Raw genomic sequence first — 27,551 nt, forward strand, 5'->3', positions numbered from 1 at the left:
ATGCAGCAGGAAAGACAGGGGAAGTACGCGTGGAAACAGGAGACAAAACACAGCAGGGAAGACAGGGAAGGTACGCGTGGGAACAGGAGACAAGATGCAGCAGGAAAGACAGGGAAGGTAGACGTGGAAACGGGGAATAAGACACAGCAGGGAAGACAGGGAAGGTAGGCGTGGAAACAGGGAATAAGACACAGCAGGGAAGACAGGGAATGTAGGCGTGGAAACAGGGAATAAGACAGCAGGGAAGACAGGGAAGGTACGCGTGGAAACAGGGAATAAGACACAGCAGGGAAGGCAGGGAAGGTACGCGTGGAAACAGGAGACAAAACACAGAAGGGAAGACAGGGAAGGTAGGCGTGGAAACAGGAGACACAACACAGAAGAAAAGACAGGGAAGGTAGGCGTGGAAACAGGGAATAAGACAGCAGGGAAGACAGGGAAGGTAGGCGTGGAAACAGGAGACAAGATGCAGCAGGAAAGACAGGGAAGGTAGGCGTGGAAACAGGGAATAAGACACAGCAGGGAAGACAGGGAAGGTAGGCGTGGAAACAGGGAATAAGACACAGCAGGGAAGACAGGGAAGGTACGCGTGGAAACAGGGAATAAGACACAGCAGGGAAGGTACGCGTGGAAACAAGAGACAAAACACAGAAGGGAAGACAGGGAAGGTACACGTGGAAACAGGAGACACAACACAGAAGGGAAGACAGGGAAGGTAGGCGTGGAAACAGGGAATCAGACAGCAGGGAAGGTAGGCGTGGAAACAGGGAATAAGACAGCAGGGAAGACAGGAAAGGTAGGCGTGGAAACAGGAGACAAAACACAGAAGGGAAGACCGGGAAGGTAGGCGTGGAAACAGGAGACAAAACACAGAAGGGAAGACAGGGAAGGTAGGCGTGGAAACAGGGAATAAGACAGAAGGGAAGACAGGGAAGGTAGGCGTGGAAACAGGGAAAAAGACACAGCAGGGAAGACAGGGAAGGTACGCGTGGAAACAGGAGACAAAACACAGAAGGGAAGACAGGGAAGGTACGCGTGGAAACAGGGAATAAGACAGAAGGGAAGACAGGGAAGGTAGGCGTGGAAACAGGGAACAAGACAGCAGGGAAGACAGGGAAGGTACGCGTAGAAACAGGGAATAAGACAGCAGGGAAGACAGGGAAGGTAGGCGTGGAAACAGGAGACAAGATGCAGCAGGAAAGACAGGGAAGGTAGGCGTGGAAACGGGGAATAAGACACAGCAGGGAAGACAGGGAAGGTAGGCGTGGAAACAGGGAATAAAACACAGCAGGGAAGACAGGGAAGGTACGCGTGGAAACAGGGAATAAGACACAGCAGGGAAGGCAGGGAAGGTACGCGTGGAAACAAGAGACAAAACACAGAAGGGAAGACAGGGAAGGTACACGTGGAAACAGGAGACACAACACAGAAGGGAAGACAGGGAAGGTAGGCGTGGAAACAGGGAATAAGACAGCAGGGAAGACAGGGAAGGTAGGCGTGGAAACAGGAGACAAGATGCAGCAGGAAAGACAGGGAAGGTAGACGTGGAAACGGGGAATAAGACACAGCAGGGAAGACAGGGAAGGTAGGCGTGGAAACAGGGAATAAGACACAGCAGGGAAGACAGGGAATGTAGGCGTGGAAACAGGGAATAAGACACAGCAGGGAAGACAGGGAAGGTACGCGTGGAAACAGGGAATAAGACACAGCAGGGAAGGCAGGGAAGGTACGCGTGGAAACAGGAGACAAGATGCAGCAGGAAAGACAGGGAAGGTAGGCGTGGAAACAGGGAATAAGACAGCAGGGAAGACAGGGAAGGTACGCGTGGAAACAGGGAATCAGACAGCAGGGAAGACAGGGAAGGTAGGCGTGGAAACAGGGAATAAAACACAGCAGGGAAGACAGGGAAGGTACGCGTGGAAACAGGGAATAAGACACAGCAGGGAAGACAGGGAAGGTACGCGTGGAAACAAGAGACAAAACACAGAAGGGAAGACAGGGAAGGTACACGTGGAAACAGGAGACAAAACACAGAAGGGAAGACAGGGAAGGTAGGCGTGGAAACAGGGAATAAGACAGCAGGGAAGACAGGGAAGGTAGGCGTGGAAACAGGAGACAACATGCAGCAGGAAAGACAGGGAAGGTAGACGTGGAAACGGGGAATAAGACACAGCAGGGAAGACAGGGAAGGTAGGCGTGGAAACAGGGAATAAGACACAGCAGGGAAGACAGGGAATGTAGGCGTGGAAACAGGGAATAAGACAGCAGGGAAGACAGGGAAGGTACGCGTGGAAACAGGAGACAAGATGCAGCAGGAAAGACAGGGAAGGTAGGCGTGGAAACAGGGAATAAGGCACAGCAGGAAAGACAGGGAAGGTACGCGTGGAAACAGGGAATAAGACACAGCAGGGAAGACAGGGAAGGTACGCGTGGAAACAGGGAATAAGACACAGCAGGGAAGGTACGCGTGGAAACAAGAGACAAGACACAGAAGGGAAGACAGGGAAGGTACACGTGGAAACAGGAGACACAACACAGAAGGGAAGACAGGGAAGGTAGGCGTGGAAACAGGGAATCAGACAGCAGGGAAGGCAGGGAAGGTAGGCGTGGAAACAGGGAATAAGACAGCAGGGAAGACAGGAAAGGTAGGCGTGGAAACAGGAGACAAAACACAGAAGGGAAGACCGGGAAGGTAGGCGTGGAAACAGGAGACAAAACACAGAAGGGAAGACAGGGAAGGTAGGCGTGGAAACAGGGAATCAGACAGAAGGGAAGACAGGGAAGGTAGGCGTGGAAACAGGGAAAAAGACACAGCAGGGAAGACAGGGAAGGTACGCGTGGAAACAGGAGACAAAACACAGAAGGGAAGACAGGGAAGGTACGCGTGGAAACAGGGAATAAGACAGAAGGGAAGACAGGGAAGGTGGGCGTGGAAACAGGGAACAAGACAGCAGGGAAGACAGGGAAGGTACGCGTAGAAACAGGGAATAAGACAGCAGGGAAGACAGGGAAGGTAGGCGTGGAAACAGGAGACAAGATGCAGCAGGAAAGACAGGGAAGGTAGGCGTGGAAACGGGGAATAAGACACAGCAGGGAAGACAGGGAAGGTACGCGTGGAAACAGGGAATAAAACACAGCAGGGAAGACAGGGAAGGTACGCGTGGAAACAGGGAATAAGACACAGCAGGGAAGGCAGGGAAGGTACGCGTGGAAACAAGAGACAAAACACAGAAGGGAAGACAGGGAAGGTACACGTGGAAACAGGAGACACAACACAGAAGGGAAGACAGGGAAGGTAGGCGTGGAAACAGGGAATCAGAGAGGAGGGAAGACAGGGAAGGTAGGCGTGGAAACAGGTAATAAGACAGCAGGGAAGACAGGAAAGGTTGGCGTGGAAACAGGAGACAAAACACAGAAGGGAAGACCGGGAAGGTAGGCGTGGAAACAGGAGACAAAACACAGAAGGGAAGACAGGGAAGGTAGGCGTGGAAACAGGGAATCAGACAGAAGGGAAGACAGGGAAGGCAGGCGTGGAAACAGGGAATAAGACACAGCAGGGAAGACAGGGAAGGTACGCGTGGAAACAGGAGACAAAACACAGAAGGGAAGACAGGGAAGGTACGCGTGGAAACAGGGAATAAGACAGAAGGGAAGACAGGGAAGGTAGGCGTGGAAACAGGGAACAAGACAGCAGGGAAGACAGGGAAGGTACGCGTAGAAACAGGGAATAAGACAGCAGGGAAGACAGGGAAGGTAGGCGTGGAAACAGGAGACAAGATGCAGCAGGAAAGACAGGGAAGGTAGGCGTGGAAACGGGGAATAAGACACAGCAGGGAAGACAGGGAAGGTACGCGTGGAAACAGGGAACAAAACACAGCAGGGAAGACAGGGAAGGTACGCGTGGAAACAGGGAATAAGACACAGCAGGGAAGGCAGGGAAGGTACGCGTGGAAACAAGAGACAAAACACAGAAGGGAAGACAGGGAAGGTACACGTGGAAACAGGAGACACAACACAGAAGGGAAGACAGGGAAGGTAGGCGTGGAAACAGGGAATCAGACAGCAAGGAAGACAGGGAAGGTAGGCGTGGAAACAGGAGACAAGATGCAGCAGGAAAGACAGGGAAGGTAGACGTGGAAACGGGGAATAAGACACAGCAGGGAAGACAGGGAAGGTAGGCGTGGAAACAGGGAATAAGACACAGCAGGGAAGACAGGGAATGTAGGCGTGGAAACAGGGAATAAGACAGCAGGGAAGACAGGGAAGGTACGCGTGGAAACAGGGAATAAGACACAGCAGGGAAGGCAGGGAAGGTACGCGTGGAAACAGGGAATAAGACACAGCAGGGAAGGCAGGGAAGGTAGGCGTGGAAACAGGGAATCAGACAGCAGGGAAGACAGGGAAGGTAGGCGTGGAAACAGGGAATAAAACACAGCAGGGAAGACAGGGAAGGTAGGCGTGGAAACAGGGAATAAGACAGCAGGGAAGACAGGGAAGGTAGGCGTGGAAACAGGGAATCAGACAGCAGGGAAGACAGGGAAGGTACGCGTGGAAACAGGGAATAAGACACAACAGGGAAGACAGGGAAGGTACGCGTGCAAACAGGGAATAAGACAGCAGGGATGGCAGGGAAGGTAGGCGTGGAAACAGGGAATAAGACACAGCAGGGAAGACAGGGAAGGTAGGCGTGGAAACAGGGATTAAGACAGCAGGGAAGACAGGGAAGGTACGCATGGAAACAGGAGACAAAACACAGAAGGGAAGACAGGGAAGGTAGGCGTGGAAACAAGAGACAAAACACAGAAGGGAAGACAGGGAAGGTAGGCGTGGAAACAGGGAATAAGACAGAAGGGAAGACAGGGAAGGCAGGCGTGGAAACAGGGAATAAGACAGCAGGGATGGCAGGGAAGGCAGGGAAGGTACGCGTGGAAACAGGAGACAAAACATAGAAGGAAAGACAGGGGAGGTATGCGTGGAAACAGGAGACAAGACACAGAAGGAAATACAGGGAAGGTAGGCGTGGAAACAGGGAATAAGACACAGCAGGGAAGACAGGGAAGGTACGCGTGGAAACAGGGAATAAGACACAGCAGGGAAGGTACGCGTGGAAACAAGAGACAAAACACAGAAGGGAAGGTACACGTGGAAACAGGAGACACAACACAGAAGGGAAGACAGGGAAGGTAGGCGTGGAAACAGGGAATCAGACAGCAGGGAAGACAGGGAAGGTAGGCGTGGAAACAGGGAATAAGACACAGCAGGGAAGACAGGGAAGGTACCCGTGGAAACAGGGAATCAGACAGCAGGGAAGACAGGAAAGGTAGGCGTGGAAACAGGAGACAAAACACAGAAGGGAAGACCGGGAAGGTAGGCGTGGAAACAGGAGACAAAACACAGAAGGGAAGACAGGGAAGGTAGGCGTGGAAACAGGGAATAAGACAGAAGGGAAGACAGGGAAGGTAGGCGTGGAAACAGGGAATAAGACACAGCAGGGAAGACAGGGAAGGTACCCGTGGAAACAGGGAATCAGACAGCAGGGAAGACAGGGAAGGTAGGCGTGGAAACAGGGAATAAAACACAGCAGGGAAGACAGGGAAGGTACGCGTGGAAACAGGGAATAAGACACAGCAGGGAAGGCAGGGAAGGTACGCGTGGAAACAAGAGACAAAACACAGAAGGGAAGACAGGGAAGGTACACGTGGAAACAGGAGACACAACACAGAAGGGAAGACAGGGAAGGTAGGCGTGGAAACAGGGAATAAGACAGCAGGGAAGACAGGGAAGGTAGGCGTGGAAACAGGAGACAAGATGCAGCAGGAAAGACAGGGAAGGTAGACGTGGAAACGGGGAATAAGACACAGCAGGGAAGACAGGGAAGGTAGGCGTGGAAACAGGGAATAAGACACAGCAGGGAAGACAGGGAATGTAGGCGTGGAAACAGGGAATAAGACAGCAGGGAAGACAGGGAAGGTACGCGTGGAAACAGGGAATAAGACACAGCAGGGAAGGCAGGGAAGGTACGCGTGGAAACAGGAGACAAAACACAGAAGGGAAGACAGGGAAGGTAGGCGTGGAAACAGGAGACACAACACAGAAGGGAAGACAGGGAAGCTAGGCGTGGAAACAGGGAATAAGACAGCAGGGAAGACAGGGAAGGTAGGCGTGGAAACAGGAGACAAGATGCAGCAGGAAAGACAGGGAAGGTAGGCGTGGAAACGGGGAATAAGACACAGCAGGGAAGACAGGGAAGGTACGCGTGGAAACAGGGAATAAGACACAGCAGGGAAGACAGGGAAGGTACGCGTGGAAACAGGGAATAAGACACAGCAGGGAAGGCAGGGAAGGTACGCGTGGAAACAAGAGACAAAACACAGAAGGGAAGACAGGGAAGGTACACGTGGAAACAGGAGACACAACACAGAAGGGAAGACAGGGAAGGTAGGCGTGGAAACAGGGAATCAGACAGCAGGGAAGACAGGGAAGGTAGGCGTGGAAACAGGGAATAAGACAGCAGGGAAGACAGGGAAGGTAGGCGTGGAAACAGGAGACAAAACACAGAAGGGAAGACCGGGATGGTAGGCGTGGAAACAGGAGACAAAACACAGAAGGGAAGACAGGGAAGGTAGGCGTGGAAACAGGGAATAAGACAGAAGGGAAGACAGGGAAGGTAGGCGTGGAAACAGGGAATAAGACACAGCAGGGAAGAGAGGGAAGGTACGCGTGGAAACAGGAGACAAAACACAGAAGGGAAGACAGGGAAGGTACGCGTGGAAACGGGGAATAAGACACAGCAGGAAAGATCGGGGAGGTACGCGTGGAAACGGGGAATAAGACACAGCAGGAAAGATCGGGGAGGTACGCGTCGAAACGGGGAATAAGACACAGCAGGAAAGATCGGGGAGGTACGCGTGGAAACGGGAGACAAAACACAGAAGGGAAGACAGGGAAGGTAGGCGTGGAAACAGGGAATAAGACAGCAGGGAAGACAGGGAAGGTAGGCGTGGAAACAGGGAATAAGACAGCAGGGAAGACAGGGAAGGTAGGCGTGGAAACAGGGAATCAGACAGCAGGGAAGACAGGGAAGGTACGCGTGGAAACAGGGAATAAGACACAACAGGGAAGACAGGGAAGGTACGCGTGCAAACAGGGAATAAGACAGCAGGGATGGCAGGGAAGGTAGGCGTGGAAACAGGGAATAAGACACAGCAGGGAAGACAGGGAAGGTAGGCGTGGAAACAGGGATTAAGACAGCAGGGAAGACAGGGAAGGTACGCATGGAAACAGGAGACAAAACACAGAAGGGAAGACAGGGAAGGTAGGCGTGGAAACAAGAGACAAAACACAGAAGGGAAGACAGGGAAGGTAGGCGTGGAAACAGGGAATAAGACAGAAGGGAAGACAGGGAAGGCAGGCGTGGAAACAGGGAATAAGACAGCAGGGATGGCAGGGAAGGCAGGGAAGGTACGCGTGGAAACAGGAGACAAAACATAGAAGGAAAGACAGGGGAGGTATGCGTGGAAACAGGAGACAAGACACAGAAGGAAATACAGGGAAGGTAGGCGTGGAAACAGGGAATAAGACACAGCAGGGAAGACAGGGAAGGTACGCGTGGAAAAAGGAGACAAAACACAGAAGGAAAGACAGGGGAGGTACGCGTGGAAACAGGAGACAAGACACAGAAGGAAAGACAGGGGAGGTACGCGTGGAAACAGGAGACAAGACACAGAAGGGAAGACAGGGAAGGTAGGCGTGGAAACAGGGAATAAGACAGCAGGAAAGACAGGGAAGGTACGCGTGGAAACAGGAGACAAAACATAGAAGGAAACACAGGGGAGGTACGCGTGGAAACAGGAGACAAGACACAGAAGGAAAGACAGGGGAGGTACGCGTGGAAACAGGGAATAAGGCACAGCAGGGAAGACAGGGAAGGTACGCGTGGAAACAGGGATTAGACAGCAGGGAAGACAGGGAAGGTACGCGTGGAAAAAGGAGACAAATCACAGAAGGAAAGACAGGGGAGGTACGCGTGGAAACGGGGAATAAGACACAGCAGGAAAGATCGGGGAGGTACGCGTGGAAACGGGGAATAAGACACAGCAGGAAAGACCGGGGAGGTACGCGTGGAAACGGGGAATAAGACACAGCAGGAAAGACCGGGGACGTACGCGTGGAAACAGGAGACAAGACACAGCAGGGACCACTGCATGTGAGTGGTCATCGCCTCGTACAGCCGCCTACAGTAAACTACTCCGCAGCACCCTATTTCTTGCTTTGCAGGTGCTTCACTCGGCTAACATCACTGATGGAAACACTGCGTAAATGTTTTTTCGACGGATAAAATGTCACAGTTCGACTCACAATTAAACAGGGACAATGTTTGCATTCCCACAACGCATATAAGTTGTCATTCTCTTCCCACAAACCTCTGTTCTAATACGACCCTTTCATTGTGCGAGTGTTCAAGACTCGCGATTGGAGGCATTCGGATTTAGTTGTGCAATCAGAGACGTTGTTTCAAGAGTGATCATTCGCAAGATCTCGGTAATTTCCGAATGCACCTGGAAAACTTGCCACTACCAGTTTTTGTTACTACAAACACTTCCTGGCGATTGATCCCTGTACTCCCGATTGTCAGTTTCTGATTTTAAGTTAAACATGAAATACCGAATCTTTCCTTCGCATGTTGACGAACCGACTCCATGGGGGCCGCCATATTGGAGCTAAGTCTATTTAACGCGTGTTCTGATTGGATAGTAACAAAGGAGATAATTCCTGTTGCGATTTTTTGCTGTAAGGGGATTTCTCGATGACCGGGAAATATGGCCGTATTAGAACAGAGGTTACGTAGGAAGATATGACAGGAGTAACCTCTGTCGGAAGAGAATGATACGTTGCAGAATAAACAAATTCACGTGTTTGTTATGAATGGAAACGTACTTCCGTCACAACGTGACGTAAATGAGATTTCATCGCTTATCCAATCAAATCGTTAGAATCTCTGGTCAAGTCGTTACGACACAGGTCAACCCGACACGATATTCATGTGACGTACGAGATTAGTATGCAACTATCCATGTGTTTACCACGTGGGTAATACATAACATGAGTTGACATCATTTTTGCTTAGCAGCTATAGTTTCTGTATTTGGCTGGCTGTGAGCTCATTAAACAACTGAACACAATGAACATGACCTTCACACTTGCTTACCGTGTTCTACGTACTGCACAAATGTGCATGAAAAACATGGACAATAAAGAGCAAGTGTGTCAGATGTCCTCTACGAAGCTCGTACAAAATGCGTTTCGCTCGGGAAATACAAAATTTCACAATCTTTTCGTAGGACACACTTGCTCTTTGTATGCTGCACCGATGTGTACGTTAAGTCTGAAAGCCTTGTCCGTCTACAATGGGAAATGGTGGAGTCAGCAATGTAAGCTCTTCTACTCAGGTAACTAGTTGTTTCCACGTCAATCACAGGTGCAGAGCACGCTGTGTGTGTTATATCTGAACAGCTGGTAGAGATATGAACATTGACATGGACTTACAGGCGTCTATTTAATTTGACATAATACGTTCAGGCCTCCGACTGATGTTCAACATAACATATTCTTCATCCATCTGCAGCAATTATTACTGTCATACACATATTGTGAAGGAATTAAGCACAAGATTATGTCCCTACCTGCAGGTCTCGTTGGGTGTCCTTAGTCTGTCGCTATTAATCCGTACAGGAATAACAAACAATGACACTCTGCTCTCATTTTCTCTGGACCTCAGAAAGTCTGTCTTTATAAAGTATGTCTCTCCAGCGGGTTAATCACAGACTGCTTCCACCTTACCCAATTAAATGTCTCATCTTACAAGCTAAGTCAGTCCAGGTTAATCATCACCGACTTCCAAGTTTGGTTCTGGGTTAGGTGCCATTTCAGCGTATGAAACATTGGCATCGTGAACGACAGCAAATCGTCGTCAAATACTCAAACCTTTCTACCAACGACGTTGACGAAGGTATCCTTGGTTGCTGTACGTTCACTGCTCACTTGTTTGAGTGAAGAATAATTGCGTCCAGTGTGAGGAATCTGTCAAATAAATCAAATGGCATCAAATGCATGCGGATTATTTTAAACTCGCCAGATAATGACCTGAGGCTCCTTTATCCCCTCGCCTTAATTATACTCTCCTTTGCCCACTGATTTGAATAAATCAAGCTGATGGCGCCAAAGACTGAGTCCCACTAGCAGAACACTGTGGATGGCTACCAGAACATCTATACAGAATAAATAATAATCAAACTGTGAAAAAAGTATTGTAATAATACAAGCTACCGTTTTATATTCTAAACCTATGTTAAGAAAATATGTTATGAAAATTATTCACTTTAAAAAACACATCGGACAACAAAACATCAAAATTAAAAACTGTGTTATAATATTGACTGTACCTTACGAAAGTTTCATACTTGAGTGGGATTGCGCTGAATCCGATGCCAGCACACTTTCATATGACGGATCCAAGAATAGACTTGATTCAGATCGAATATGTCCACACTGAATGGCTTCCAGTGAACACTCTCCATTCACCGTTACCGCTGGTCGTGAGTAGTCTTGTAGCGTTGAATATCTTATCACTGCGAGCTATTGCAGGCACCCTTCGTCCGCAGCTAACCTGAAACGGTTGTCGAGCGGAGTTCTCACTTCAGAAAGCTTGTGTTTTGGGGACCCGCCGATGCTGAAACAAGTCGTTCATTAACACGAGAATAAGAGCAACATATTTTTGTATAGTTAATAACTTTGGGTTTTTCTAAGGGGTGTCCCCACTACCTCGCGGGTCAACGTTCAGACTGTTAATGATTCAGGGTACTTATCACAATCCTAAGTTTCTTTCTCGTCAAGCTCCATTGTGGCTTGTCTCTGCATGTCCGGTAGAGAGATACTCAATGACGTTTCTGTGTATAGCATTAAGCTTAACCAAATAACAGGTGTGGCGCTGCCATCCCTTGGGGGTTCATCCTCGACTTACTGGACGCACCATTTATCCTGAAGTCTCAAGGACATTTCATACGTCATGTTGGATATTAATCGCGCGTCTCCCCATACACATTTGTGAACACAACAGAGAGCTAGTGAGAGCGTCCTGAAAGTGTACTCAACGCTCAGAGCATACATTGATTAAGACTGAGCATGCAGGTATAACAGCGATATATATTTGAAATATAATACATGATCAAATATCAGACGCTGTTGGTACGGCGCTTCAGGGTGACACTGCACCAGTGATGCCCATGCACTGACGGCACTACAGTGAGACTGCAACACTGACGTGCATATACTGACGGCACTACAGTGAGACTAGCTATAGAACATTGACGTCCATTCACTGACGATACCAGTGACACTGTAACACTGACGTCCATACACTGACGGTGCGACAGTGACACTGCAACACTGACGTCCATACACTGACGGCACTACAGTGAGACTGCAACACTGACGTCCATACACTGACGGCACTACAGTGAGACTAGAACACTGACGTGCATATACTGACGGTGCGACAGTGACACTGCAACACTAACGTCCATACACTGACGGCACTACAGTGAGACTAGAACACTGACGTGCATATACTGACGGTACGACAGTGACACTGTAACACTAACGTCCATACACTGACGGCACTACAGTGAGACTAGAACACTGACGCCCATACACCGACGGTGCGACAGTGACAAACATACATGCCCATGCATACCTTAGACGGGAAGTAGCTCATTGCCTGAGTGTGATTTCACAGACATGGATAATGCATGGGAGGCATATTCATCCTCCTGGGACCTGGGCGGACGAAAGTACCAACCGCTAACTCATTTGTAGCTGGAGTTTAAAATGTTTCAAAGCAAAAGTTAATTCTGACACTATACAAAATCTGTCCGTCATTCATCCATTGACACCACGACACGTATCCGAGGAGGACAGACAAATCTATAGTTTGATCTAACATTTGTCAGGATCTGATCTCATTTCGATTCTGTCTGTTGACTATTTTTGTGTCTGGTGCTGGTATAACTGAGGTGTTCACGCGCGGTATGATTACCAAACAGCTAGCAGTGTTTCATCATTCATGGATTACATAATTAACTGTCTCACGATGTCTCAACCACATTACACAGTGGACCAGTCTCTTATGCCATGTAACTCACCGTTTGTGTAACCGCCACGATGATGAACGAGGAACATGCCTCGCTGCTAAAATTAGTTCTTTGTGATGTGTAGGTGATTTTGACATCTGATTTCGAGTTAATTTAATGATATCACAAGCTCGTAGTATCATTTTTGAACATTGTTATGTGAGAGGCACGTGAAAGTTATCATTGTATTAGTTCATGACGTCACACGTGTGATCTTAGGTCTGTCAACATCCCACTCGAGGATATCAGAAAGCGAGTGAGTGAGTTTTGTTTTATGCCGCTTTTGTCAGTAGCCCACTAATGTCCAGTGGACACAATAAATGGGCCTCACACATTCTATCCATGTGGGGAATAGAACCCAGGACGAGGGAACGCTTTATCCACTAGGCTACCTCATCGCCCAATCTCACAAAGTGGCGAACCTTTTCCTCCTTTTTGGGAGTGGTATCCCAGTGATTCAAAGCTTTCACTCATCGCTAATGAAATATTCACTTGTCTCCGAGACTACGCGGTTAGCATTTTCGTGATATGGCCTTGAACTTTACCTAAAGCCACGTAAAGCCATACTTTTTCATTGACTTGCGATATACCGTAATATAAGTGAAATCTGTTAAAACCCCAACTCACGCTTATTATCAGTATTCATGGACAGGATAGTTATGTCTGCAAAGATAGAAACGTCTTGGCATATAACTGCCGTAATGCTGATCTATTATTACATTTTCAATATCTAACGAAGTACAAATTGGCGCGATGTTCCTTTAGCTGGTCTTAGCAGTTCATTACAGTCATTCCCTGTACTATATGACGTCATTCAGGCAGTGGTTACGAGGGCAGTACCAGACAAATCGTTCCTTGTCACTCAAGATCTTACAACATACTGGTGCAGAAGAAATACTTCATGGTCAGCACATAAAGATATTGAAAGTTGCAGTAACATTTCTTTTTTGTTATTTTTTCAAACAGTAACACAAAAACAAGACTGTGATAATTGTTTATGTGTACAAGTGAGTGGGTAACGGACCATAGACGTGTATATTTGTTTCTCAGTTACATCGTTTATCACGTAATACTAGCTGTATGTAGTGAGGATCATTGCTAAATACATAAAGACTTACTGAAACCCGCCTGCATGATATCGGTGTATGCGTGTGAGTGTATGTCTGTGTGAGTGGTTGATTGTGTGAGTGTTTGATTTCATTCATTCATTCATTAATTCATTCATTCATTCATTCATTCATTTATTTATTTATGTATTTATTTATTTATTTATTTATTTATTTATTTATTTATTTATTTATTTGGTGTGTGAAAGAGAGGCAGGGGAGAGAGAGGTGTGTGCGTAAGGGAGGTTGTGATTTTATGGTAATCAGCATCTTAAGAGTGTGTGTTAATAGTTCAATATTTACAGGGTTAAGTTGACAAAACCATGACAGTGCCAGTGGCAATGGGCAGAACATAATGGTGGACCTGTACCATTTCAAACAGCCTTCAACAACGAGTTATGGCGCCACTGCCCATGTCCCTACATTACTGGGATGAGTAATGAAACGCTCTCCTGGACACTGAGATAACATCTGAATGGTGTACTGTCAGAGTCACGCGAACCTATGCGTGTGGATGACGGTGACAAGGAAGCGCATTGACCTTGTCGCCGGACTCGTGGTCGGATGTTGTGCTGCCGACCGAGCAAGCTTCTCACTGTTACTGCCACAAACTGACCTCATCCCAAGGCGGTCTATGGACTGTTCATGTCGCAGCTTGGAATTAATTTGCTGGAAACATCAACCGAATAGGGTTGTCTTGGGGACGTGACGTATCGTCACATAGGCGGGCAATAAGAGTTGCCAGGCTGTAGATAACGTTGCTAAAGAGAATGTTTAATGTTTTTGTATAAGATGAACATTACAATGTCTAGCAGCATCTTTAAACGCCATTCCTGTCTGTATCAGCCCTACGTGTGGCCTCAGCAAGAGACAGCGTGCCTTTGTCTTACTTATGTTCAACCAAAAGTATTTTATGAACACTTGGGAGGTAAACAATCCAACACGCATTAGCTCCTTACATTCATGTACAGATTTCCTTACAAATCGAGAGGACTCATTTTTTAATTACAGACTTTGTTTCTTTTTTAATTGTATATGAAGGAGAACACTTCGTCATTTTTAATTAAAGAATGTGTTTCTTTGAATTGTATATGAAGGGGAAGACGTCGTTATTTTTTAATTACAGAATTTGTTTCTTTTGAATTGTATATGAAGGGGAACACGTCATTTTTTAATTACAGAATTTGTTTCTTTTGAATTGTATATGAAGGGAAAAACGTCGTCATTTTTTAATTCAGATTTTGCTTCTTTTGAATTGTACATGAACATTGTTTATCGAACAGTGTTAATTTCATTACAGATAATAGTTGCAAATCCCGAACCACCCCGTGTTGGGGTTTGCGTGCTGATGTGATGTTTAATCTGTGGTCTATCTATTACTTAAGTCCTACAACTGTATTCATGGTACTGACACCCCTTAACGCTCTGGTAAGTCGCCGTGACATCTGACAGTGTCACCCTGACATAACCTCTACACTACCAGTACACTGATGACTGTACATAACACAGTAGAAAGGTGACACACGTCCGTCGCTCAGTTTACTCACCAACATGCGAAATGCTTTTCCTTGAATCGGATATTGATTAGCCATTACCCACTCAATCATTATTGCACCATATCGATACTGTTATTACATACTGAGATCAATCATTTGTGTAGGACATACAGCTTCCGAATGGTATCATAAGAAAACAAAGGAAGGAACTGGAGTTGTGCCCCTTAGCCGGTGTGAAGGTATCAGGTTCTCGGGGCTGCGAATACCAGTCAGTATGGTACGTCGTCTTCTTTGGGCAATGGGCAGGACATAACAATAACTTCAATATATAGTCAGAATTAATATTGGTTTCGAAATCTGGGTGAACAGATATCAAGGGACGCTATGATGTTTGGTGGCCATTTCTAAATCATATATATTGTGGTAAGTAGGTTTAAGTATGAAAACAATCATTCGTCTAATCATGGCAGGGCAACTTCGGCTCAGAGAAGTAACACACACACACACACATACACACACACTTCATCATATATAAACAGTACCCTCTCACGCATAACTCAAAAGTACGTAGGTATACTTACGATCTATACTTGCTTTAGATTTGGTCACACGTGTATTTAAAATGTCACCTGACAATATGTTTCAGTAATAACGTGGAGGACAATATGGTGCATCAAGATCCGTTCTATACACCATACTACGATGAACAATACACCCATGTGCTCCTGGCGTCTGGAGAAGTACACAAACTGGCGGAATGTAAACCTCCATGTCTCATTTCGCCCATCCTCGCTACACCGTCCTCACGCTGTCAATCTCCTGCCACTACCCAACGTCAAAAGTGATGGAAATCGGATAAACGATAAATCACCATATCAAACTAACAACAAACTGTGCTGAGTGAAATGGTGGTCATATTGAGTTTCTGGTCAGGACGTACTTACATGAAGGTTGACACTATCGATGTACGGTGAAACCGAGCTGATGAACGGAAACGCTTTAAGACGTTGGCTGTTGAGATTGAGTCGGTGTTAGGAGCTACTTGATTCTCTGCTGTACGTAGTATCGCTCTTACGCTGATACAGTTAATGCGCTAACATCAGAAACATACTGGTCATTACAGGAAACGTCACATGCACTTAATAAACAGTGATTATAGCGTGCGACCTGTGGCCCAGGATTGCTCGGACTAACAAAAACTGTAATCGGAATCATGTGAAGGTTTGCGTGCGTTAATCTCAACTCTTTGCTAACCCAGCCGTTATAGTCAAGGCTGAGCGAACGTCCATAGAACTTACGGCATTAAACACAATTGATATTTAATTTAAGTTTAAATTACACACTTGCGTGGCCATGTAACATAACATCAAGCTTCAACACAACATGAATATATAACCAATGCTAATTATTCTGTTATCTGTAACGTTAGGCTCGGAGGTATTGTCATTTATCATTATTGTCACTTATTGTGTTTAACCTTTAGTGGATGTATATGTCCTGCTGCTTTGGATGTCTTAAATATTATTGTCTATTTTATCGTGCCATCTGTTTTATCATGTCATATACCTGTTGTGTACACAATCTTTCATCACGAGCAATAAAGTACTATCCTATCTTATCTCTTGGGTTACGTATATGATCAGTACATTGCAACTGAGTTCTCGTAGCTTGTACACGAACAGTGTGTTACACTTTACTTTGCCCTCTTGCACTTAGTACATGGCACGTCTTGGAATGGCATATTAGAAGTTGGGAAGTACAATATAGTGGAACTTCATAGAAAGCAACTTGTTTACGTCTCGCGTGCAGCGTTTCGATACAGATAACCGCTGTCTGTAGGAATAAGTCTGTACAGAAACATTGTACGCACGAAATACAGAGGTTGTTGTCCATCAAGTCTACATTGTATAAAACATCGTTACGTACCTACAGCATTGAATGCGTGTACTCGATATATTTAACTGTTGCACTTGGTATATTCACCTATTGTATCCGGATCATTGACCTGTTCTTATCTGTACTTGGAGTGCTGTATGCGGCCAATAGTGACCCGAGATCTTGAACCTGAGGAAGTCTAGACTTGCGTTATTTAGGGCTTTTTTCAAGAAGAGCCAGTTTGCAGGGAAAATAATGTGGTTCAGGGACTGTGAGACTACCTGTGGTGCAGTGAATTTTCTTTTGGAATTTCCTTTTCAAGGGTGATGGATTGTCTGCATTTGATGGTTGAACTTTAAGAATCGCAGGCTTTTCATGACAATATTTGTTCCCATAACGGTTAAGTATCTTTCTCCTCAAGTCATTGTATTCTTTTAATCTTGATCATACAAAGATCCCAGTTGTTGTTTGAGTCTCTCCAAACATCTAACAGATCACAGCATTCCATTTCGGTTCCTCCTCATGTGATGCTAATATGCTTGTAACACTCCTAATGCAATGGAGGAATCAGGGACACTGCATCTGTCACCACATATTAATGTTCATTCATTTCTATACAAAGCAATAATGCAACATACAAGCTAAGGCCGTGTATATTAAGATGATAAATATTGGAAAGGGTTAGCCATATTCCATCAATAGTCATATCCTGAGCTTTATCTTCAATGACATCACTAAAGGCTGCTCACACATAATTGACGTTATTTAAATCAGAAGTGTACAGTATTTGACGATTAAGGCATACATTTTCAGATATGACAGCTATGGGTTTATATGGACAGACTGGTATATCGTACTTTCGGAAGGGATGGGATGACACATTAACAGCATATGAAACCTGTCTTCAGCAGACCCTGCCCATGTTTAGTTCTGCTTGATATCTTGTATCTTAAAGAGAATCTGTCATTACAGATCGTCCCTAGAAATGACAGATGTTACTTATGGTGTTCTTAATAATTTTGCTGCGTTTTGGAAGGCCAGAGTAAATACACATCAATAGAAGGAATCAATAAAACGCACCATACCAAGTTAAATCGGACATGCACGAATTGCCACCACCATTGGTGGGTATAAGACTGCACAAAAGTTGGGTCTATCACTCCTTGCTCGACAATGTCAATTTTAACTCGTTGAAAGAAACCAGGGTATCTGACATTTGGAAGATGGAGTGTCTGTCCAAAATGTTGCCCGTCATTTCCACGTTAAAATAACCACGATTTACTGTCTCCAGCATCGATACAGCACTATATAGATGCCTTCCTCGGAGCCACCAAGGGTCACCGCCTCTCTACAAGATCGGCACATTTCCCGTCAACACCAGCGAGATCCGTTCTTGTCAACTCCTTTACTTAAAAATGTCATCAGTCTTGGTAACCAACGAAATGCTTTAACCCAATTTTGTATTTCCTCCGCTTAATATTGAAAATTACATACATGCATTTTTGATAATACAATAAAGACAAAGGCACGTATATTGCGCTATATCCACGCCATGTGTATGCTCAAAGTGCATAGCCCATAGCAATAGTAACAGACTGAGGCAGTTGAGGTCTTCCCAATGGTATGGTTTATTTAAGGTATAATGCTTGAAAATGTGGGTTTTAAGACTGAACTTAAAAGTTTCTAGAGATGGGATCAGCTTTAGTGATAAGGATAGGGAGTTCCACAGAAACATAATATAGAAGGCTAAACTGACGGGCAAAAGAAACTATACCAAATTTCGGATTCCAGTAGTTTGAATGTTTGAACTGAATTTAGTTTCCAGATTACATAAATTTAATACATAATTTGAGCACGTGTTATGTGAAAATGCACTGGTTCCTGCGAAAATCAGGTTTAGTTATGAAAAATGTAATGCACGAGGATTCCATGATCGAAATGGTAATGGGTATAAAAACTCTACAGTCAGTATTCCAAGACCATAAACAAGAAGAGTACTTCAACTGACATGCCGAGAGTAACTGAGAATAGGGTGAGAGAGTGATTGGTATACTCCAACTGGGGGCCAGGCATGCTCACCTGTGGCTGCACTCGAACAACAATAACAAGGCTGCAGACAAGACTGGGGCAAACAGGTAGCACTGCTGACAGGCCAAGGAGCGCCAGACCACGAGTTACCACCGTCAGTGAAGACCTGTACTTGCGTTTATTGCATCTTAGTAATCGCTTCATCGCTGTGACGTCATCAGCAGCAACATCGTTGAATCATGTGGTCAGTCGAAGAACAGTTACCAGACGACTGAGACATTATGGTATTCGTCTTATCGACTATTTCGTGGGATGACCTTGACCCCTTGACAGTCTTGAGGTGGGCCCGCTCTGTGCAGCATTGGCAGAATCGGAACTGGCAACGAATTCTGTTTATAGATGAAAGCCGTTTTCAGTTATTCCGTGCAGATGGTCCGGTTCGAGTTTGCCGTTGCAGAGGTTAGAGAACAGGACCCTGCTGCATTTAAGAGACGATTCCTTTTGGTGGAGAGAGTGTCATGGTCTGGGGCGGCATATGCAGAGATTTGACGACACAGCTGGTAGTTTGCAAACTTAACAGCCCACCGTTGCATTGATCAAGTTTTGTGTCTTGTTGTGTTGCCATTCTTACAGCAACATCGGCGTGTCATGTTTCGGGAAGATAACGCCAGGCCCCATACTGCCAGGATTGTACAGGACTTTCTCCAGCATAACAACATGAATGTTCTGCCATGGCCAATTCGATCCACAGACCTCTCGCCGATTGAACACTTGTGGGATCACCTAGACAGACAAATTCGTTCACGTAACCCACCACCTGCAAATCGTCAAGACGTGGTAAATGCATTGATAGTGGAGTGGTAGGCCATTGGAAACAACGTTACTCCGCGATTGATTAACTCTGTTAGACGTCGTGTTTAAACATGCATCGATCCATATGGAGTGCATACCCGTTACTGATATTGAACTGTGTACTGATCATTTCAACAAGCTCCAATAAGTCGCTTAACAACTGCAAATTTACAAATCACACCTTCTTCATTTACACTTCTGTACATTTGTAATGTCAACCCTAAATGCTGTAAATTTTATGAATATCCATTGACAAATGGCTGAACAATGAATTACATAACTTTTGACATTTCTTCTTGTTTTCACAGAGACACATTTGTTTTGGTATAGTTTCTTTTGCCCGTCGGTTTATAATACAACGGTTGTACAAAGCATGCTACTTGCGTCAGAAAGGTACATTGTACATGGAATATACAGATCCTACCTAAAACCATACCGAAAAAAGTGATGACCTTCATGTTGATCATTATCGTATGAGACATTCTCGTCGTCGGTGGAAATTAGACGGACGACCACGTGATCCAATGTCGCATAGTTACAGTAAATATAAGGCATCAAAACGAACGTTTCAACGGATAAAGCGACAATCGGTAACAAAATAAAATAATATATTATTAAAGACACAGAGATAAGCTCCGACTTAGATATTGGCTACTTCTACAAAAACTATTAGACGACTCAAGAGAAAAAAACAGTTTTATTACTTTGATGAGTTACGGCGGTGAAACAGCAAAACACACAACAAAACACTACAATCCTCTGGCGTGAGTACTTTATAGATTTAGCTACAGAGGTTAATTCAAAGAGTTAGATATAAACAAACTGACAGAAGAAAGTAATAACCAAGAACAGTTAATTCTAATATGCTCCTAAATCATATCGAACGGGTTTTATCATTCGTATCTATGAACAACAGGGCAAAGACAAATCAGGTCCAAGAAACTATAAACGTATCACAAGTACATCGACCATCGGAAAACCTTTTGATCATACAACAGAACAGAACAATGGATTCAGCAAAACGACCTTAACTTTCCAGACTTTTTACAATGTAGCTTCCAAAAGAAGAACGGAGTCCAGATGGCTAAATGCATGGACACTCCAGGAATGCATCACTCAATACATCAACTCTAAGTATCCTCTTTATGCAAAGTTCTTGGATAATGAAATAGTTTTCGACCGCGTATGGCAAGATGGCTTGTTTCACAAACTATTTGACCTAGGCATAAACTCAAAGTGCTGGCGACCCATCTGTCATTTGTACAGTACAGCACAAGCATACGTTATGTTTCAAAGGTGTTCGTCAGGGTCATTTCATATCTCAAGGAAGAGACAAAGGAAGAGTTTTGTCTGCATGGTTCATCTGTGTTTTAATGATGACCTCATAAAAGAATTGCAGACTACAACATGTGGTATAAGCATGGATAATAACAACACACTAGCTGATGATGCTCATGAGCTCTACCACTCACGGAATGTAATCTCTAATTGAATTGAATTGAATTATTGCCCCCACCCCACCCCCCACCCCACCCCCACCCACATCCACACACGCACACAAAATGGCGCCTCGTTTATAACCCAAACAAAAGCCGTTCCATAATATTCAGCAGGAATTTGGTAAATATCTTGCAGGATTAAGAAGTTATCCAAATGATTTTGTCTCAGAACTGTTTGAAATTATTCACATGTACAACCTACATGACGTGATGAAAACCTGACATGTGGAGAATTCATAACCAAAACCCCTTTGGAGTTTGACAGTAAGGCAGGCACTTTCATCTTACGAAAACTATAAGCATCAATCTACTCTCACTAGAATACCAGTCTTATGACTGATTTACTCTTTTGTAGTTTGTGTTGTTCCTTTATGTACTGCTCTTCGTCACAAGGGAGGAAATAAAGCATAGGAATCTTGTGGGAGACTTCATTTCAGTACAGTGTTTCATTTCGGTAAGGGAATGTCGACAATTTCACAATGTGGAATGTCCAACACAGTACTTCAAGACGCAACATGTTGACTGTCACGTCTATTTGTCCCATATACAAGACGTGTTGGCCTACTAATCTATAATTATGTTCAATTCTGTACTTTTTCCTGGCCTGGTACTGAGACTACATGAGCCCCCTACATGGTTAAAGCTTGTTTTAACGACATGATCCTGCGTGTGTAGATACGATTAAATACTGATTGTTTAGTACATTACTTTCTGATCCCCAATGTGCCACTCTGACAACAAAAACCGCTGTCAGACCGAGATAGTGCACACATGAAAGTTTGCCATTGTGTGGTAAAGTTGCAACTGGGTGATTATTATAACGAAGGTCATATGTTTATACATATTTATCTCCATGTCCAAAAAAGTGTAAACAAATTCCGTGTGAATTCATAAGCCCTTTATCATTCACTTAAATGTTTATCTTTATGGGTAACCTTCACGATGCATGTAGCTAAACAGTGCTCCCGATAACATCTCTACTGTATCAGTGGAATATGCGACATCGATGAACATATAGGGGGTACTAAACGACCCTCGCTTTCTATCGTTTCATAAAAAAATCATTCACTCGTTTTAATAAAAATGGTATTTCACGGAAGCGAGTTTAGTATTCTGTTTATTGCACTCCAACATAAACTGATAGAAACTGCCTAAAGGGTGATGATTCTCAGCTTTTCGCGAGTCAAGCAGGGTTTCAGTACCATTGTAACTGATGTTTTAGCATTGTTTCGTCATACATGTAAACCATTATGACTTCATGCGGCCAGCGGTCTTACACTAGTGCGATATTGCCATATAAACAGTAGACTGAAGTATCTATCATTGGACGAATAATAATAAACAGACATGGTAGACGCGATACAGAGATGGGTTATACGATGTTACACTACTGTACTCACAGTTTGTCTTGTCAATGTGAGAGAAATACTCTCGGTAGGCCGTGGATGTGTTCCAACAAGGTTTATCATTAAGCCCACGTGACTTGGAGACTAAAGGACCTGCCTGTATGTATACAGTGGTAACGGTGCGTTAAATAACATTTCGAATACAGTGTTAAATAACACTGTGTCTCACCCCGCAACCTGTAATCTTGGTGTTTGGGGTGGTGCAGCCAGCTGAATTTTGTTAGTAATCGATCTGGTCATTTCCTGCGTGAAGTAATATCATGACTAACAATATAGCGTTAAGTTTGAGAGTAGAACATGCGGTTTATTTTTCTACAATCTGACACCGCAATCCCAGCAGTACCTCTCCACCTAGCTATGGTTTGGTCGATGTGACATTTTTCTATCGCACCAATCCCCAGCGATATCCGTTCATACACCATCGCTTAGTTCAGAACTCAACATAAACGTCAGTCTGGCGTAGCATAGTAAGTTATTAAGCTAAGTATCATTCGTGCGTTTAAGGTTTGATATCTGCTACAAAGAATTGTATGAGATGTTTCCGGACAATTCAATTTCCTTAAGTCAATCATAAAAACTATGTAAACATAAAATGTATCTGCTGAACCCATTTCATTCCTAAACCTATGTAGGAAACAGCGCCACCAATCCTGCAGTGCTTTAGTGTATAAATCTGAGGGTGTTATTTATACCAGGCTTCCACTGAACCCCACACCCTGCTGTCTCGGTTTGACGGGAACATTGTGAATAGAGAGCCGTGCGAGTTTTTAAGTTCTGTGTTTTACATGTTTCAGTCACGGGACGACTTCCAGTGCACGTTTAACTATGTGAAACATGCTCTGATGAAATACATGCTTATAAAAGATGCTCTGGTAAAATACAGTCTGGCATAATATGTTATGGTGAAATACAATCTGGTAAAATATGTTCTTGTACAATACCATTAGATAAAATATACTCTGGTAAAATACCATCTGGTAAAATGTGTTCTGGTAAAATATGTAAGTTCTTGTTAAATACAAGGTGGAAAATATGTTCTGGTGTAATACAAGCTGGCAAAATGCTCTAGGAAAATATGTTCTGGTGAAATACAAGCTATTCAAATAAGCTCCTGTGAAATACTCTTGCAAAATATGTTCTGGTAAAATACACTCTAGTGAAATATGCGTTACACTGAACAAGCACATGCAGCCACATACACGGATATCTTGACAAGTGCAATCATCTATAATAAATCGAACCTTTTGACCTGACTCGCCTGTATGTATCGTGTACTTGTATGGGTTTTGTACCTTGTGTATCACGTACTTGTATAATATGAAAGTTGTATCTACACGTGTGTAGGTGTGCTGCACGTGTATTATATTAGTCACTGCATGCAGCATTGTCTCATGTTCCTGTTTGTGTTATGTACCTGTATATGTCACCGTTGAATGTGTCATATCCCTATATGTGTCATGTTCCTATATGTGTCATGTTCCTGTATGTGCCATGTTTCTTTATGTGTCATGTTTCTGTACGTTCGAAATACCTTATGTATCGTGTACAGTATACTGATTGGCGATGTCACCAACGTACTCAAACGTCGGTTTGATCATGTATTTTGATCATTGCACAACATTAGTGTCATTTGCATGGGTTTTAATTTTATTTTTTTTAAAAGAATGGTAGTTATTTCCCAAAGTGCAGAGTGAGTTTTGTGTCTGAAGTGAACGTAAGGGTAAACTTCAAGACACAAATGGCCAGTGTGTTGTGTTGTGTCGTTGTCAGTATCAGTTTCCTATTCTAGTTCACTGAAACATCAAAGGAGAAATAATCACATTGTTGAGCAGATGGCTAAAATAATCGTGATGTCCAGCGATGGTCCCTAGTATACACCAATTTATTGTACGTGTCTTTTATCACGGTTGATATCACAAGAGGGGTGGTACGTCAAATGGACATTGACAAGCTGATATTGACGGCCAACTGTCATTTCACTCAAGATGACACGAAGACAAAAATATTTCTCACTTTGTAAAGCAATATGCTGTCAAATTAACCACATTTGAAAAGATGTATCAATCGGGAAAAGTTCAATATGTGATTTGAGAAAATAAGTATGAATGATCGTGCAAGAGATTAAAACATTTCATGTTCATGCTGCAAACACGTCACATGCCCTGTACAGTCAGGCGGCGTACTGTGCTTCAGTTATTATTCTGTGTATGCGTGACATACAGTAATGTGTTCAGAGGTTAAACTCATGCTCGTCATTATAGTGACCACTATTACGACACACATCCACGGGGGACAATAATTAGGAAGCGTTGTATATATGCACTCCGTCTATTTCCTGGTTATCTAAACAACCACAATGCCACCGTGGTGGATTAATCACATCGCCAGATATCGTGACGTTGACCAGGGGAACATGCGTATTTTAAATATGAATCATACTGATTAACACATATTCAACAATTAAACGCTATTCCACTTTAACAATGTTATTTGCTTTCTGATCCCGCATTTCCACACTTTCCTCCACGGGATCTCACTTTCAACTGATGTGCTTTAAAAATCTAGAAAATCAGGAATATCAAATTTACGATAACAGTTACTTTTCCTACACAGAATGCTATAATGACCGGGGATGATGGTATCTAGATAATATAGTGGATCTCTAGATCTGTTTGTATATGGTGACACTGGATCCCTGTCGGCCCAAATGGCAACGTGTTATTCGTCAAGAGAAATCAGTATTACATATCGTTGTGTCCATTGTTTCAGTGAATGAGCAGAACGCTAGTTAGTTCAAATTCAATGATCTGGTTACAAGAAGAATAATATGACGTGGATGATACAATTTTGCGGTATATGCCTTTTATTGAGTAACGTCCTTTTTCAAAATTAGCGTGGACATCTGTAAAATGAATCTTGCTGAATGTAGGCGTATATGACCCTGATCTATACTAAATAAAGATACATAATCGCTGTTTCAAAGTATTAATCATCGTCCCTTGGTTTGATACATGCATTATGAATGGATGAGTTGCTTTCGTATTCGTGGTTGTGGGTGGTAGGGTAGGCTAGTGGTTAAAGCGTTCCTTCTTCACATTGGAGACTCGGGTTCGATTCCTAATGGTGAGCACAGTGTGTGAAGCCCACTTCTAATGACCCTCGTCTTGATATTGCTGAAATATTGTCAAAAGCGGAGTATACCTAAATTCACACATTCAAATTATACATGGATGAATCCAACACTGTTTCCAGAGGACCTCTTACATGTCTCAAATTGACAATATGTTAATAAGATTCAAAAATAAGTGAAAATACTATAACTATGAATGAATTGGTATTATGGCAGTGATTTACCTGATAAAACTAGAAAGAGAAAATTACAAAGTGCAGGTTCTGAGTCGCAGAAAAGTCAAAAACATGCTTGAGAATGAATGCTGATGTTCAGAATTTTCATCTGTTCTTCAAAATTTCATTTCTTTGCGATCTTATTTAAAAAAATAAGAAACGGAACATAATTTCTTGATATTATAGCATGGATGTTTTTCAGTTGTGGAATTCTATACGTGTTTATAAATACGGGCCTCTGAGCACACGTAAGTCACGTGGACTAGAGTATTGATTGCTAAGGAGTGAATACTGCCCCGGTATTGATTGCAAAGGAGTGAATACTGCCCCGGTATTGATTGCAAAGGAGTGAATGCTGAGGAGTGGGCTTCAAATAATAGCAAAACAATGATCTTTGTCACATAAAATGTCTATTGATGCAGGTTCGAGTACCTCTTCAAGTGCAAACAAACATTAGTAAAACGTATATAGAAAATTGCATGTAAAATATGATTTTTAAAAACATCTACGAAATGAGCAAGAGTTTTTTTTCAATTATCATTATTACATTCATTGCATGGCATCCATCTCGGACCCCTAGTTGGTGAGACAAATTTAACTGTCCAGAACCCACTAAGTAGCCCCAGTAAATCTCTGGATGATAGAAAATATGTTTAACAAACAGTCCCAACATCTCATCTCAGATCTGGTTGATGTAAATGATGATATCCACCTTTAAGCCAAAAACACCAGCTTCGTTTCTAAAGGTTGTGGCTTGAAGATGCTGGATTTACATATACTGCACAAAAGAAGTTAAGGTACATTTAAGCATGGCAATTAATAATCCGTAGCCAGCAGGATTTCCATGTATAAATATGGTTTATGCTGTCCTAAAGTTGAGCACTGTGTGGAAATAATATGTTCTATGCAAATTCAATTATTGTAAGCATCCCTTGAATTTAATTTATCAGTTAATAACAACAATAAGCAGGAAAAGCTGGAAAAGCATGATAAATATGCGGACGTCGTCTTTGAAATGTCTCGCTTGCATCCCAAGTACACTGTCGTCAGGCTCCCCATTATTCTCGGTGCCCTATGTTTGGTACCCGGTACCTGTGCCCGGGTTCCCCACCAGGATCACAGCCCTTCTGACAATCTGGGTAATGCAGAAGGCTGCAGTTTTGGGGAGCTTCCATATTCTCCGGAAAGGTCTTGGTGGGTTTGACTAGGCAGTGTTTCCTGTCCCATTCGCTGTCTAGGCTGCGTGTAGAGGGGGCGAGGGCCCTGAGCTGATGATCTTTACCAGGCTGACTGTGCCAGAATCACCCGCTCCCTCTCTGCTGCATATCTCGCTTAATATAAGGGCCTGATGATGTACGAATCTTCGCGGTGGACCTAGATAGGGGAATTTTATTCCCTGAACTGAACATACATCACCCAGTTAGGGCTGACCTCTTAGTACTTATATGGCGCCTGATCCACATGACTAAGGAACATGCACTAAGCGCATAACATACTGAACATCATTATTATTACCCCGGATAACCCAAGCTGCGTGTTAGGCGCTAGATTATAGTCACATGACTTTATCTCACCGGGTACCCATTTTCTGCTGGATGAACAGAGGCAATTTTGAAGAAACTCATTTGCCTAAGGTGAGACATGTGCTTCGTTGTGGGGCAGGGCCGATGTCCTAGAAACTCTCAGGAGTCAAACTGCCAAACACAGCCACCCATCCAAGGACTGTCCGAGCTCGACAGAGCTTAACTTCAACTGA

At 44.1% G+C, this 27,551-nt stretch overlaps 2 protein-coding genes across 2 annotated transcripts in view; one reads left to right on the forward strand and one right to left on the reverse strand.

The window, feature by feature from the left end:
• LOC137256608 (gastric inhibitory polypeptide receptor-like) overlaps positions 1–10,579 on the reverse strand; it is a 42,263-nt gene extending 31,684 nt beyond the window's left edge. Inside the window, exons 1-2 of the mRNA XM_067794489.1 lie at positions 10,443–10,579; positions 9,684–10,080 (exon numbers count right to left, since the gene is read on the reverse strand). The gene's annotated coding sequence lies outside the window, so the exon portion shown is untranslated. The remainder of the gene's footprint in view (positions 1–9,683; positions 10,081–10,442) is intronic.
• Positions 1–27,551, forward strand: LOC137255370 (ribosome-binding protein 1-like). Its single transcript, XM_067792812.1, has 6 exons — positions 1–164; positions 999–1,211; positions 1,743–2,051; positions 2,848–3,060; positions 3,588–3,800; positions 27,458–27,551. Exons 1-6 carry the CDS (start codon positions 1–3, stop codon positions 27,549–27,551), a joined length of 1,206 nt encoding a protein of 401 aa, XP_067648913.1.

This window comes from Haliotis asinina, chromosome 11 (assembly GCF_037392515.1).
Source record: "Haliotis asinina isolate JCU_RB_2024 chromosome 11, JCU_Hal_asi_v2, whole genome shotgun sequence".
NCBI classification, from domain to species: Eukaryota; Metazoa; Mollusca; class Gastropoda; order Lepetellida; family Haliotidae; genus Haliotis; species Haliotis asinina.

Excerpts from the sequence above, each read along its gene's own strand:
- LOC137255370 (XM_067792812.1), top strand. The coding sequence starts at position 1 with ATGCAGCAGGAAAGACAGGGGAAGTACGCGTGGAAACAGGAGACAAAA. Across the intron at positions 2,052-2,847 it reads CAGAAGGGAAGACAGGGAAG|GAGACAAAACACAGAAGGGA; the intron begins GTAGGCGTGGAA and ends GCGTGGAAACAG. Across the intron at positions 3,801-27,457 it reads CAGCAGGAAAGACAGGGAAG|GGCCGATGTCCTAGAAACTC; the intron begins GTAGGCGTGGAA and ends GTTGTGGGGCAG.